A 12,779-nucleotide genomic window follows, 5' to 3' on the forward strand; every position below is an offset into this window, starting at 1 on the left:
TTATCGCATTTAGCCCTACAAAAAGATAACAAGCATCGTTTCATTCCTAATAATAATGAAAATGATTCTAAGGAGTGTCATCATGGTTCGCTAATCGGCAAAACTATTGAAGCAACATTAGCTAGATTAGATGCTGAGATGAGTAAAATTTTACAAGACGAATCGTACGAAGACCCACGGGAGAAATGGCGTGCTTATCTGGCTGTGCTACAACGTTACCTGCATTTTGCAACTAGTGAGAGAGCTCTGCAGGGTATCACAGATTTAAAAGAGAAAGAAAAAACGGGTCAGAACGATAAGAAGAATGACAAGAACCTGGAGAACATGGAGAAAAAAATGAACCGGGAAAGCTTGAACAACTCCCTTATAATCGAAAGTGTCCCACGAAAATTTCGTAACAAAGCAAAACTTTTATTACGTCGCTTGCACAATACACCTTTGTCCCTTTTTTCCTGGGATACTGAGGGTGTTGTTTCTATACGTGATAAACCTCTGAAGGATTCAAACATAGTTGATCTGATCAACGACGCAATGCGAGCACGAAAAACCTCTAAACCTGTCGGCCGTAAAACATTTGCGCAGTTTTTAAGATCTGTAAAAACGCCGCGTGAGTTCATTGGTAATGAGGAGCTGTGGGCAGCGTCAACAGCTAATTCAACACTCAGAAGCCCTACATTACAAGCAGGACCGAGTCGCGATAGTAGTAGAGAAGATGTTGAAGAGGAAGAAGATCATTCTGAATTTTACAGCGGTAACGAGAGCAATAGGTCAGTTCAAAGTACGCAAAACGGTTCTGGTTATCAGTGTAAAAGAAAACGCATAAACTGGGTAAAAATTAAATTATAAGCTGAAAGATGCTGAAACGCGTTTACTATAACACTAGCCATGAAGCATCCTTTTCAGGTGCAAGAAGATTATTACAGGAAGGAAAGAAGAAAAAAATTCCTCGTGAAAAAGTGTTGCACTGGCTTGAAGCCCAGGATGCTTACACGAAGCATAAAGTGGTGAGGCATCGTTTCCCGCGTAGGTGTTATAATGTGCGAAACGTAGACGATGTGTGGGAGGTGGATCTCGTAGATCTTCGCTCAATTACAAATTACAACGATGGCTATGTGTATCTTCTTGTGGTTATAGATGTTTTAAGTAAATACGTCTGGGTAGAACCGCTATTCGATAAGAAAACCGAATCTGTAGCAAAAGCTTTTCCCCGTGTACTTCACAAACGTAATACATGTAGATCACCAATTTGTTTACAATCGGATAGAGGTAAAGAATTTATGGGTAATGCATTTCAAACTCTTTTGAAGCGTAAAAACATTCGGTTTCGTACGGTGAGGAACCCTGATATTAAAGCCGCGATCGTTGAGCGCTTCAACCGCACACTTAAAGAAAGAATGTGGCGCTATTTTACTTTTAGCAGGGAAAAACGATACATTGATGTTTTACAAAATATTATCCACGCGTATAATCATGCGTTACATAGTGGTATAAAAATGGCACCAGTTTCTGTAACGTTTCACACAGCTGCTAGAGCTCGTGCGAATCTCATGCATCGGTATAAAAAGCACTGCAGTCAAGGGGCTCCTAAATACAGCGTAGGTGATACTGTACGTATCAGTAGCGCGAAGGCAGCCTTTGCAAAAGGCTACAAGGGTAATTGGAGTGAAGAGCTGTTCAAAGTACACCGTGTATCAAACAACCAGGTACCCACTGGGTCGGTTTCTACGTCAATCGAGATGGAGTCGGTTGGTTCTTCGATAGCTACGGATTGCCCCCGATCATCCCGCAGCATCTCAGCAGCCTCCGAAGGAACTGTAGAATCTTCAGATGCAACACTTCTCAACTTCAGAGTGCGGATTCACAATGTTGCGGACAGTATTGCATTATGTTTCTTCATTATATGTGTTCTGGGTTCGGTATTGATAAGTTCAGAAGCATATTTTCAAGCGACTTGTCGCGCAATGACCGAATAGTGCATAATTATTACAAAGACTTTATTGGCCGCTGTGATAAAAGCGCGATGGTTGATTCTGTTTCTAATAAGATTAGAAGTTTTAATAACCGTGATCAGTTTGAAGAAAAAAAGGTATACTGCATTCAAAACTGTTGTTCACGCTCGCGCTTTTTGCGGGTGTCTCGTATTTCATAATTTTGCATGCTTTGCAAATAATATGATCTATCTGTGGTGGGTTGGTGGAGGAATATTCGCTCTTAAGAGGGGGGCTGTCCGTATATAAATGATTCGCAGCAAGGAGCGCATCTATCTTGTACCGTAGTACGATACGAAGACACCGGACCAAAAAACCGGAAAAATAGTCTATTCAGATCGTATGCATAAAAAACGACGCGAGCTGAAATTACGTGTGAATCGCCTCATAAAAGATATCGCCCATATCAAAAATATCATACGGCACAGAGCGGAATTAAATTTTTTATCACGTGAACTAACAAGCTTAAAAATCAGCGATGGACTTTTCACGCATCAACAAAATCAGTCTCATTCGTGCCTCCTTGGACGTGAAAAAATTATCTGCACTGTCTACCGATCAAGACTACCGCCTTTCGGATATTCGACGAGTTAATACAGCGCATGGTGTAAATTATATGATCGATGTGAAAAACGAATTCACATGTTATTTACCAGCTCGTTTTACAAAAGCATTTGATGAAGACGAAGAGTTTTTCAAACAAATGGTGAAATGTGCGCGTGACGGTGCTTTGCTTATACGCTATCACGGTGGTCCATACCATAGTATCGAGTTCAAGCCGGCCCAGAATTGACTTTGACCGTTGTTATTACGAGAAATATCATGGATCTGAACGGGAAGATAAATGAAAAGAAGAAGAAGAGATTACGGTCATCAGGTTTGAAACCGAGGCTGTCATTATTATCAGCATTATACCCCTTAAATACGGAGGCGTCGAAATGTGTATGGGTTGGCTTGGACGCTCATAACAATAGTGATCCGAAAATAGTAATACATATTACTTGTGACAACAGTGGCTGGATTGTGCTGGGTCCTGCTGCGTGGGTTGATTTTGAAGAGCACTTTATGATTATTTCTCGGTTTTTTAGAAAAAATAGAAAAACAGTATTACCGGCCTACAGTAGCTGCGTTCTATCGTCGCTACATAACGGAAAAAAAGAAGAATGGTCTGAGGGCGAAGAGGACCATGCAGGTTTTCAATTAGAAAAAAGATCATCTACTGTGACGTAACACTCGAACCCCAACCTAACCTCCAAAAACATCGCGACGCGGCGCGATGTTTTGACCGAGCGCGTACAACGACCGGGAAGCCGCGTCACTGCTGGCCGGCGGCGGCCGTACTAGAGGGCAATACAAAGGCCCGATACAAGCGGCGGAGCGCGACACTAGCGGCGCCGCGTATTAAAAACTTGAACTACTATATTTTTTTGTTTTGTTAATTAAAATTCAACGCGATTTCATAAAATATTGTAACTAGACTCAAATGAAGCGGAAAATTATAACGGATCGAAGGAAAATAATAAAAAGATAATTTCTTTTAAAAAATTGGTATCAATTCAAATAAAACAAGACGCGTGTTTATGACGCATGCGCGGGTGGAGCGTTGATGGGCTATAGGACGCGTACGTGACTTTTAGTAATTGTAATTATTCGAATCATATTAAAACAACTAACAATGTTAAAAAATGAAGAAAATTAAATAATAACGGATCAAATTGAAGTTTTTGTTGTTGAAAATCGCAATAAGCTGAAAATCATAAAAAGCGGTAGTCTGCGCATCGTATGCTAGCCCGCTCGACCAACGGGCGATCGCGAATCATGGCAACGGGCCAATCGGAGAGGGCGTAACAAGTTGATGCGCAGAACCGAGCGAAAACGGAGATTCTCGGCGCTCGAGAATTTTATGGTGGGGACACGGGTATAAGAAGCGCTGCGCGACTCATTCGGGAGGCAGTCCTTCCTCAAAATTCTGACTCGGAACAAAAAGGCTGACCTCAAACATTCTGATTTTGGCAAGCAACCTAACCTATTATCCTAAATTTTTCCTGGATGCCTGGAATCTCGGAGCGATTCGGCGACGTTTCAATCCCAGAGTCCAGGGTCCGCACCTAACCTCTAAACTTTCCAAATTTCCGTTGCACGGGATCTCGGAGCGATTCGGTGACGTTTCAATCCCAGAGCCCGTGGACGGTAAATAACCTAACCTTGCAGATGCTCAGGATCTCGGAGCGATTCGGTGACGTTTCAATCCCAGAGCCTGGGGTTTGTTCCTTAACTTAACCAATTTTTATTTCTTTTTGCCTGCTATAATCAGGGATGATTTTTCTTGTACATTTGTAAATTCTGTAAAATTCTCTTTTTAAATTCAAGGTTGAAATAAATCGAGTCCGAGTCAAACAAACCCGAAATTTCTGTAAAGTTTGTAAATCTTGTAAATTTTAAATAATTAAAAAGGCCGCGGTACGAATTAGAGGTTATATCGCGTCAAACCTATAATAATTTCTTTTATTGTATAAAATCAAAACACTTTTGAATTTTAGAAACTTTCTTCTTTTTTATAAGCGAAAAATGCGTAAATTAAAAATTGTTCAAATTCGAAACGGCGAGTGAAACAAAATTTCTCCCAATCAGCGAGCGCGATCGCGAATATTTCACGACAACAAATCAAAAACGAATTTATCCTGTGAAATCAATCAAAATTGAATAAATCGGAATTGTTAAATTTTTCAAAATCAAAATTCCGCGTTCTCACGTTTCTTTCATACCTGCTCCTTTTAAAATTAAGGTAGCTCGAACCGACGCGTGGCGGCGTTCAGGCCAGGTCGGCAAGAGCGTTACGTTACACTACACCGTCACAGCACACCGTCATGAAAGGTGTTCGTTATTTATTGAAGTTTGAGGAACATGCTAACCAACCCGTAATTATTATTCAAAACGAAACAAATCATGACGTAGAAACTGTATGGCGTAACAACCTGTTTCAAGTCCAGCTTACGGAGGCCGAGTTCTCTAGTTTACGAGCAGTAAGTCATAGTATTAACACGCACAGATCATGGCTTATGGGCATCGGAAATGATGTTAAAATATGTCGGGACACATTGATTAAAACTATTGCGATGGAAATCCCAAAAATCTCTAAGCAGCGTTTACGACGGAAAATTAAGAGAAGGCGTTTAACAATACGGGAAAAAATCAGCCAGAAATTAGCCATGTCAGATGCTAATTGCGGTCTGTCTGCTACATCTAAAGCGTCTTTAATTGACGATCTCATGACCAACCATTTTAATCATATTGTTACCAATATTCTTAATACATATTCATAATCATACTTATAATTTATAAACATTTCATGTATCTTCAAATTGTATGTAAAAGCAATAAAATGATAAAAAAAAATCATGCGGGCTGCTATGACGGCTCCACACACCCCACCTCCACACCCACCCCCACCTCCATCACCTACCCCCACCACTCGAAAAAATCGAGCTGGCAGGGGAGGCCGAGGAGTGGGGGTAGGAGTGGGGATGGGAGTGGGGGTCGCCATAGTGGCCCACATACTACTTCCGTTATGACTTTTTTTTCATTAACTTTTTTCTTGAAAATAATTATCATGAATTTCAATTAAAGTTTCCGATTTGTTCGATAAATATTCCAAATTATCAATAAAAACTTGGCCTCCAATTGATATCATACATTTTTATACTGCATGTAACTTGGATAGTACATTTTTCAATTTGTCCAATATTTATGAATTTTTTTGAAAATTTTTTATTTTTCTTTACAGAATTTTTTTCGATTATTTTTTATTTTTGTTGAATTTTTTTGAACTTTTCAATTTTTCGTTTATTATTTCTATAGAATTTTTTTCCTGGTTCTGAGTCTTTTTTCTATGTCATCCAAAAACAAGAGACCATCAATGTACTTGTCCCAACCTTTTTTTCCCTAGGAGTAATTCATTCTAAAAATAACTCGAATTGTGATTCGCCTGAAAAATTAATCTCAAACCAGAATTTGATCTCTAAATTCTCGGATTGGGTCGCCAATTCCCGCTCGGGCCGTGATTGGACAAACTTGAGGCTGTTTTCCCTCGCTTTTGAGAACTTAATGATCTCTGTGTAAAAATTTTTTTTCACCAAAAATCATATTTTGCCTTTTCTAAATTAAATGAATCAAACTTTCTTTTTATTATTGTTAAATTAATAATTTCTGATCGTTTTGATCATTATTTCTCCTGGAACCAATAGCTTGATTGTGACTGGCCATTTCCGTTGGATCCAGTGCGCAATAGGGCTTTTCTGGACAAGTTTTCTCTGGACACTCTCAATTGCCTTTAACACTGAATTTTTAACCTTTTTTGTTTAATTTAATCTTACCTAGCATAAAAATTGAATTGATTGAGTTATTGAAACGTAAAATGTGAGTAATTATGAGAGAAAAGAGTTTTTCTTGATAAGGCCTTTACGCCGAGCAGCGGAGAGTCGCGTCGAGCGGCTAAGTACGAACCCGCAGGGCGCGACGTTCAAACGTCATATTTGCACGATTTAGAAGAGAGTGCCGTTTCAATATATATAGTATGTCACGTCCCGCGTGCATCAAGGCACACCCGCGGTACGTGACGCCGCTCTCGCGGGGCTTGGCAACAGAGCGATCTTGGCTCGACCTCTGTGCGTTGCCTCGTGCCGTCGCGAGTTGGGCCCTTGGAATTCGCTGGCCCAGCATCGCCTGATCCCGGGTTCCGAGGAGGAATATCCTTGGGTGCGACCGGAGTGCTGACGGCGCGGGAATGTCACGCCACGACGATCGCCTTCGAGCAATCGTCGCCGTGGCTGATATTCTCGGGCCTTAGTTCCGTTTGATCTTCACTGATACTCGGTCGTCCACGTGGATAACTCCGTAGGTTAGCAACTCGCGGCGGTTTAGTAAATCCTGAAAAATGGTGAAACTGCATAGAGGACCCGTAAGCCTAACCTCCGATAACAAACGCGAAGTGAGCAACACACTGCCCCTTGCCTCACGGACGTTCTTTTGCCGAGTCTTGCAGACTTTTGCGTGCACCCTTTTGTTAAGTTTATTTCTCAATTTGTTATTCTTCATAAAACCAAGTTAATTCTGTGCGTGTGTGTGAACCGCGCGTCAAACGAAGGCGCGGTTATTGTGTGCGGAGCGGAACGGGAGAATTGTTCCCGTTCGTGTGATGTAAACCTTTTTGTATCTTTCCTTTTCGCATACTTTTCACATCTATTTCTGTTCTCGTCAAACCTTCTATTTCCATGTCAATAAATCTGATTTCCCGGTTAATAATTATTTGAGCGACCCAATCTCCTGCTTCGGGGCCCGTACGGGACCATATAGGCACCCTTTCGTTATCTCTTAAATTATTTCGATTACTTAATCACTTCAATATTGCAATATTTCGGTTATTACCATAATTATCCAATTATTTTAATTTCATTTAGACCAAACAAAATATCTACTAAATATTTCACATTTCAAAAATCCTACACTTTGTGTAGGTTGGTGGCAGCGAAAACTAAGTAAATTTCTCAATTACGTTCGTCCCTTCTGGACGTAACAAGTATGAGTCAGAAATGAGACAATGCCGGGAAATTAATTATAGACGTCACTTTTTCAAAATGGCAGATCGAGCAGAAGAGATACGAGGTGGCAAAGTGAAATTTCGAAAAGAGGAGATCCAAATCTATAAAGTGACCAACTTTCAAAACCCCCATAATACTTTCCAGGTAAACCCTTTTTGAGCCCCAAATGACTGGACTACATATATAAAAGTCCATGCGAAAGGCGGTGACTTTTCAAAAAAGAAAATTTTATCCGTTCACATGGTACCTACTAATTTTGGGCCGTCAACGCTTTTCCGATGTTGATGAAAGTCCATCACAACGCTCTTAACCCGACTTCTGACCAATACTAAATCATTCTTACATTGAAATTAGTAAAAAAAAAAAACTTAATGCAAAATCAACATTATATCTTTCAGAACGCACTTAATTGAAAAACTTGAAGAATGCAAACGGATTCTCGAAGAGTGCAATAAAGCGGTAACATCTCCTCGAGGGCTGTCGAAATCGACTTATCAGTTGGAAAACCAATTCAAGCCTCGTAAGTATTCATTCATTTATGATAAATAATGCAAATTTAATGAATACTGAACTATTTTTTATTCTGAGCTTCAGGAGCTTGATCTTTTACATGACCCGGTGGAACTGTTACAAAATAGGTTGTGTAACTTCTCAAGATAGCCCATTACGCTGATGGCAGTTAACAAACAAAAACTCTCAATAATCCTACCGGCCAAAAGTATGGGGAGGCTAGTTGAAATTTATTGATGCACTAAAAGTTAACCCTTTGTGTCACGCATTTTTCTTTTATCCCTTGAAAATTTAGAACTCTGGGATTTTCGGGGTTGCTGATTACGGATCCACCCTCAAAATTTCAAAACCCAAAATCGCGGATCCAATATGGCGGCCAAAATCGTGAAAATTCATTCAAATCGCATGACATTTGACCCTCGAGGGTTTCCGGGGTCGCTGATAACGATTCCACCCTTGATATTTCAAAATTCAAAACGGCGGATCCAATATGGCGGCCAAATATGCGAAAATTCATTCAAACCGCATGATATTTGTTACTCGGGGGTTTTCGGGGTTGTTGATTACGATTCCACTCTCAAACTTTCAAAATTAAAAATGTCAGATCCAATACAGCGGATAAAAATTAACAAAACGGTGCCAATATGATAAAGAAATACAAAAAAAACGAAAACAAATATAAAAAGAACAAAAAAAATAAAAAAATGGAGACAACCACGTCCACGTCCTCGTTCGTCTCTCTGGTTTTGACTGGGTGCGGAACTTTGTGCAAAAGATCGTCAATTCTATTGGACCCCCAAATGGGGACTAATTCTTATTCTTAAATACACGACTGATGTTGAAACACTAAAAAAAGTTCAAAATATCGGTCGAAACTGCTTAGAAAATTGTTACAAAACACAAAGTTCTCAAAAAAAGGTCACAAAGGCATAAAACGATTTTTACATGTTGAATTCCCATCTTATGCGTGCCGGTTTGTAATGAGCGACCTCACAAACCCCTGAGTATCAACTTTTGATTTCATCGAACGGTTTTTGCATTTTGGGTTCGCCATATTGGTTTCGCCATCTTTAATTTTAGAATTTTTATTGAAGATTTGTAATCAGCGACCCTGAAAAACCCCCGAGCAGAGATCGGCAAAAAAATATTTATAAATCTCCAGTCTTGAAGTCTTGGAGAATTAAGAATTGGTCAGAGAGGAAGTCACGAATATTCGATTATTCATGATTTCATAGGAGAAAAGTCTCAAGTACTGAAGGAATTGGATATTCGTCGACCAAAATTCACGAATCGTGAAAACCAACGTTATCAGACGAAAATCATAAATAATTCATAGAAATTTAAACTAAAATCCTATAGTCAACTGAACATAAATAAGGAACTTTTGAGAAAAAAGACGTGATATCAAACCATAAACTTCCCCTAGGAAAAAAAAGGTTGGGACAAGTACATTGATGGTCCCTCGTTTGCTGATAATTCCATCCATGAAAAAAACTTTAAAAATATTTTCTTTTTAAATTGTCAAAAAAATGATTTTATAAAAAAAAATACAGAACAATTCGAAAAAATTTTTACAAATCTTGAAAAAACATTATCTGTAAAAAAAACTAATCTGTATCTATTTGTTAAAGTGTCAAAAGAATCAGATAACAAGTAAAAAATAAAAAACCGAAAAATCGCGCTTGAAATCATTTTGGAAACCGATGCCTCATTCTTCTTATTTGATTCGAAGGGCTAAATCAATTTAAAAAAATTCCATCTAATTTACGTGCAGCATTAAAATTTATTATATCAATTCGAGGCCAAGTATTTTCTAATAAATTGAAAAAAGTTACCATTTGAGTTACGTGCAGCACTAAAATTTATGATATCAATCGAAGGACAAGTAATTTATGAGTAACTCCAAATTTCAACATTATGGAATTGTTCTAAGAAGCTTTTAAATCCAAAAAAATCACAAGCAAGCTAGTCATTTCTTACTCTATGGTGGCAAAGACTTATAAGAAAATCGATTCTTTTCAGACTTTCAGGAGCTTCTGATATTATTCACAATATTCGACGTCGATTGGATCGATACAAATTATGTTTAAATATGTGTTAAAAGTACTTGTCCGGCCCATCACTTTCCGTTTAAATTGTTTATCCAAATAAAAGTCAGAGCTTGTCTAGAACTGATGGATCACAAGCATTCATGCAGAGGGAATTGAGAGAATTATCTTCAAGTAATTTTTACTTAATTGCACTAATTTAATAAAAAACGGAAACAAATTATTCCGCAATATAGAAGGGATATTATTGTGCATCGATAAATGAAAAAAATTGTACATAATGTATATGTTCAAGCTTCCAAAATAACTCTGCGGTTTACATTCGATGCGGGCAATTTTTACTTCCCACTTATTCTTCCAGCGAACGAGTTCCATTCGGAATAAGAACTAACCTATACTATTATTAAAAACATAAAATTAATAATGAATCGCATTTCAACAAACTTTTAACGAGATTCTGCCGTGCCATTTCGTTTTTTTATGATTGATTCTTTATTGAATGAATAGTGATGGGCCGGACAAGTACTTTTAACACATATTTAAACATAATTTGTATCGATCCAATCGACGTCGAATTTTGTGAATAATACCAGAGGATCCTGAAAGTCTGAGAAGAATCGATTTTCTTATAAGTCTCTGCCACCATAGAGTAAGAAATGACTAGCTTGCATGTGATTCTTTTGGATTTGAAAGCTTCTTAGAACAATTCAATAATGTCAAAATTTGGAGTTACTAATAAAATACTTGTCCACCGATTGATATCATAAATTTTAGTGCTGCACGTAATTCAAATGGTAACTTTTTTCAATTCATTAGAAAATACTTGGCCTCGAATTAATATAATAAATTTTAATGCCGCACGTAAATTAGATGGAATTTTTTTCAGTTGATTTAGCTGTTCGAATCTCATAAGAAGAATGAGGCATCGCTTTCCAAAATGATTTCACGCGCGATTTTTCGGTTTATTATTTTTTACTTGTTATTTGATTCTTTTGACACTTTAAAAAATAGATGCAGATTAGTTTTTTTTTAACATAACGTTTTTTCAAGATTTGTAAAATTTTTTTCGAATTGTTCTGTATTTTTTTTTATGAAATAATTTTTTTTTACAATTAAAAAAAAATTTTGTTTAAAGTTTTTTTTATGGGTGGAATTATCAGCAAACGAGGGACCATCAATGTACTTGTCCCAACCTTTTTTTTCCCTAGGGGAAGTTTATGGTTTGATATCACGTCTTTTTTCTCAAAAGATCCTTATTTATGTTCAGATGACTATAAGATTTTAGTTTAAATATCTATGAATTGTTTATAATTTTCGGCGTATAACGTTGGTTTTCACGAAAAAAGACCTATTTTTCGTCGACATTATACTGAAAATATTTCGATAGAGGTTTATTCTTGGACTTTGGTGATTTTTCTCTTTGTCTTCTAATATGTTTCATCCATTGGGAACTCAAGAGCATGGAGCAATACGTGTTGCGGGCCGAGATATGATTTTCGGCTGATAACGTTAGGAAAAATAAAGGAAAAGAGGAAAGATAGATCAAATTCAAGACACAACAAATCCAACGGAATTGGCCCTTTTTAAATGTTGCTTTCGCATTCTGAATCTAGACATTTTCGTGTCATTCAAAACGTGTCCCCGATGAAATATATTTCCAAAGTTTGCAAGTGACCGCTGAGATCCAATTATCTACAGTTTGATAGTTGCTGAAAAAAGGCACCCGGAAACATTTATTATGTCAGAACTCAAAGAAGCAAAAAAAACTGAGCGTACTTAATTCAACAGGAGCAACGGAATTCAAAGACGTTTAAGGTATCTGCATTGGTTTTGGAGAAAAACAATTTCAGGAGAATTCAGGAATGAATTTAACAGTTTAAAAACTCAGAATAAAATAGAAAACGGAAAATTTAGGAATTTAGAAAAGCCGAAGACGTTTGTGATGAATTTTTGAGATTACATGTTACGGTTGGAGTAAAAAATTTAAATGATTGGCACACATGCTGCGACACAAAAATATGAAAGTTTGGAGGTATTCGCTTCATACCGCAGTAATACAAACTTCAATAGTATTTAAAAAGAAATACTTTAAAACTTGCTAAACCAAGTTCTATTACTCATTCTCATAATCAAAGATAGGGGGTGATACTTAACACACATATTTATGCACAGAAATTTCAGAGTTCGCAGGTATCTGCTGCGATTCAATGTATCTGCGCAATAAATTTTGAAGACAGCAATTTAAAATCTATCGATAAATGAGCAACTGAAGACTTCTGTGATGAGTTTTTTACTTCATATATATGTTACAGTTAGTTTTAAAAAGTAAAATGAGTGGCACAGTATATCAATTTTATAATTCGCAGATTTTTGCTGTATTTCAATAATCCAAATCTATAGTATTATAGAGAAAAGTTGGCAAAAGTCATGATGTTACGTTGAAATGACATAGCAAACATTGTATTCAGAAATTCTGTATGTTCCCATGGATGTTAGCAGGCATTATATTTGATCGCATCCAAAACGGAGCAACTGTAGACTTAGTGTAATGAATCTTTTCACTAATAATTCCACATTTGTAGTTTGCAAAGTGGGAATACTCAACATACATGTCATTTCATAAGTATTGTTGTCAA

At 37.5% G+C, this 12,779-nt stretch overlaps 1 protein-coding gene across 2 annotated transcripts in view; it reads left to right on the plus strand.

The window, feature by feature from the left end:
• LOC122406467 (SET and MYND domain-containing protein 4-like) overlaps positions 1-12,779 on the plus strand; it is a 1,392,500-nt gene that overhangs the window by 451,718 nt on the left and 928,003 nt on the right. For both annotated transcript variants that reach the window (XM_043411934.1, XM_043411935.1), the window contains exon 4: positions 7,984-8,105. In XM_043411934.1, the coding sequence (XP_043267869.1) occupies positions 7,984-8,105 (122 nt within the window). The remainder of the gene's footprint in view (positions 1-7,983; positions 8,106-12,779) is intronic.

Source organism: Venturia canescens, chromosome 2 (genome assembly GCF_019457755.1).
Source record: "Venturia canescens isolate UGA chromosome 2, ASM1945775v1, whole genome shotgun sequence".
In the NCBI taxonomy this organism is placed as follows: Eukaryota; Metazoa; Arthropoda; class Insecta; order Hymenoptera; family Ichneumonidae; genus Venturia; species Venturia canescens.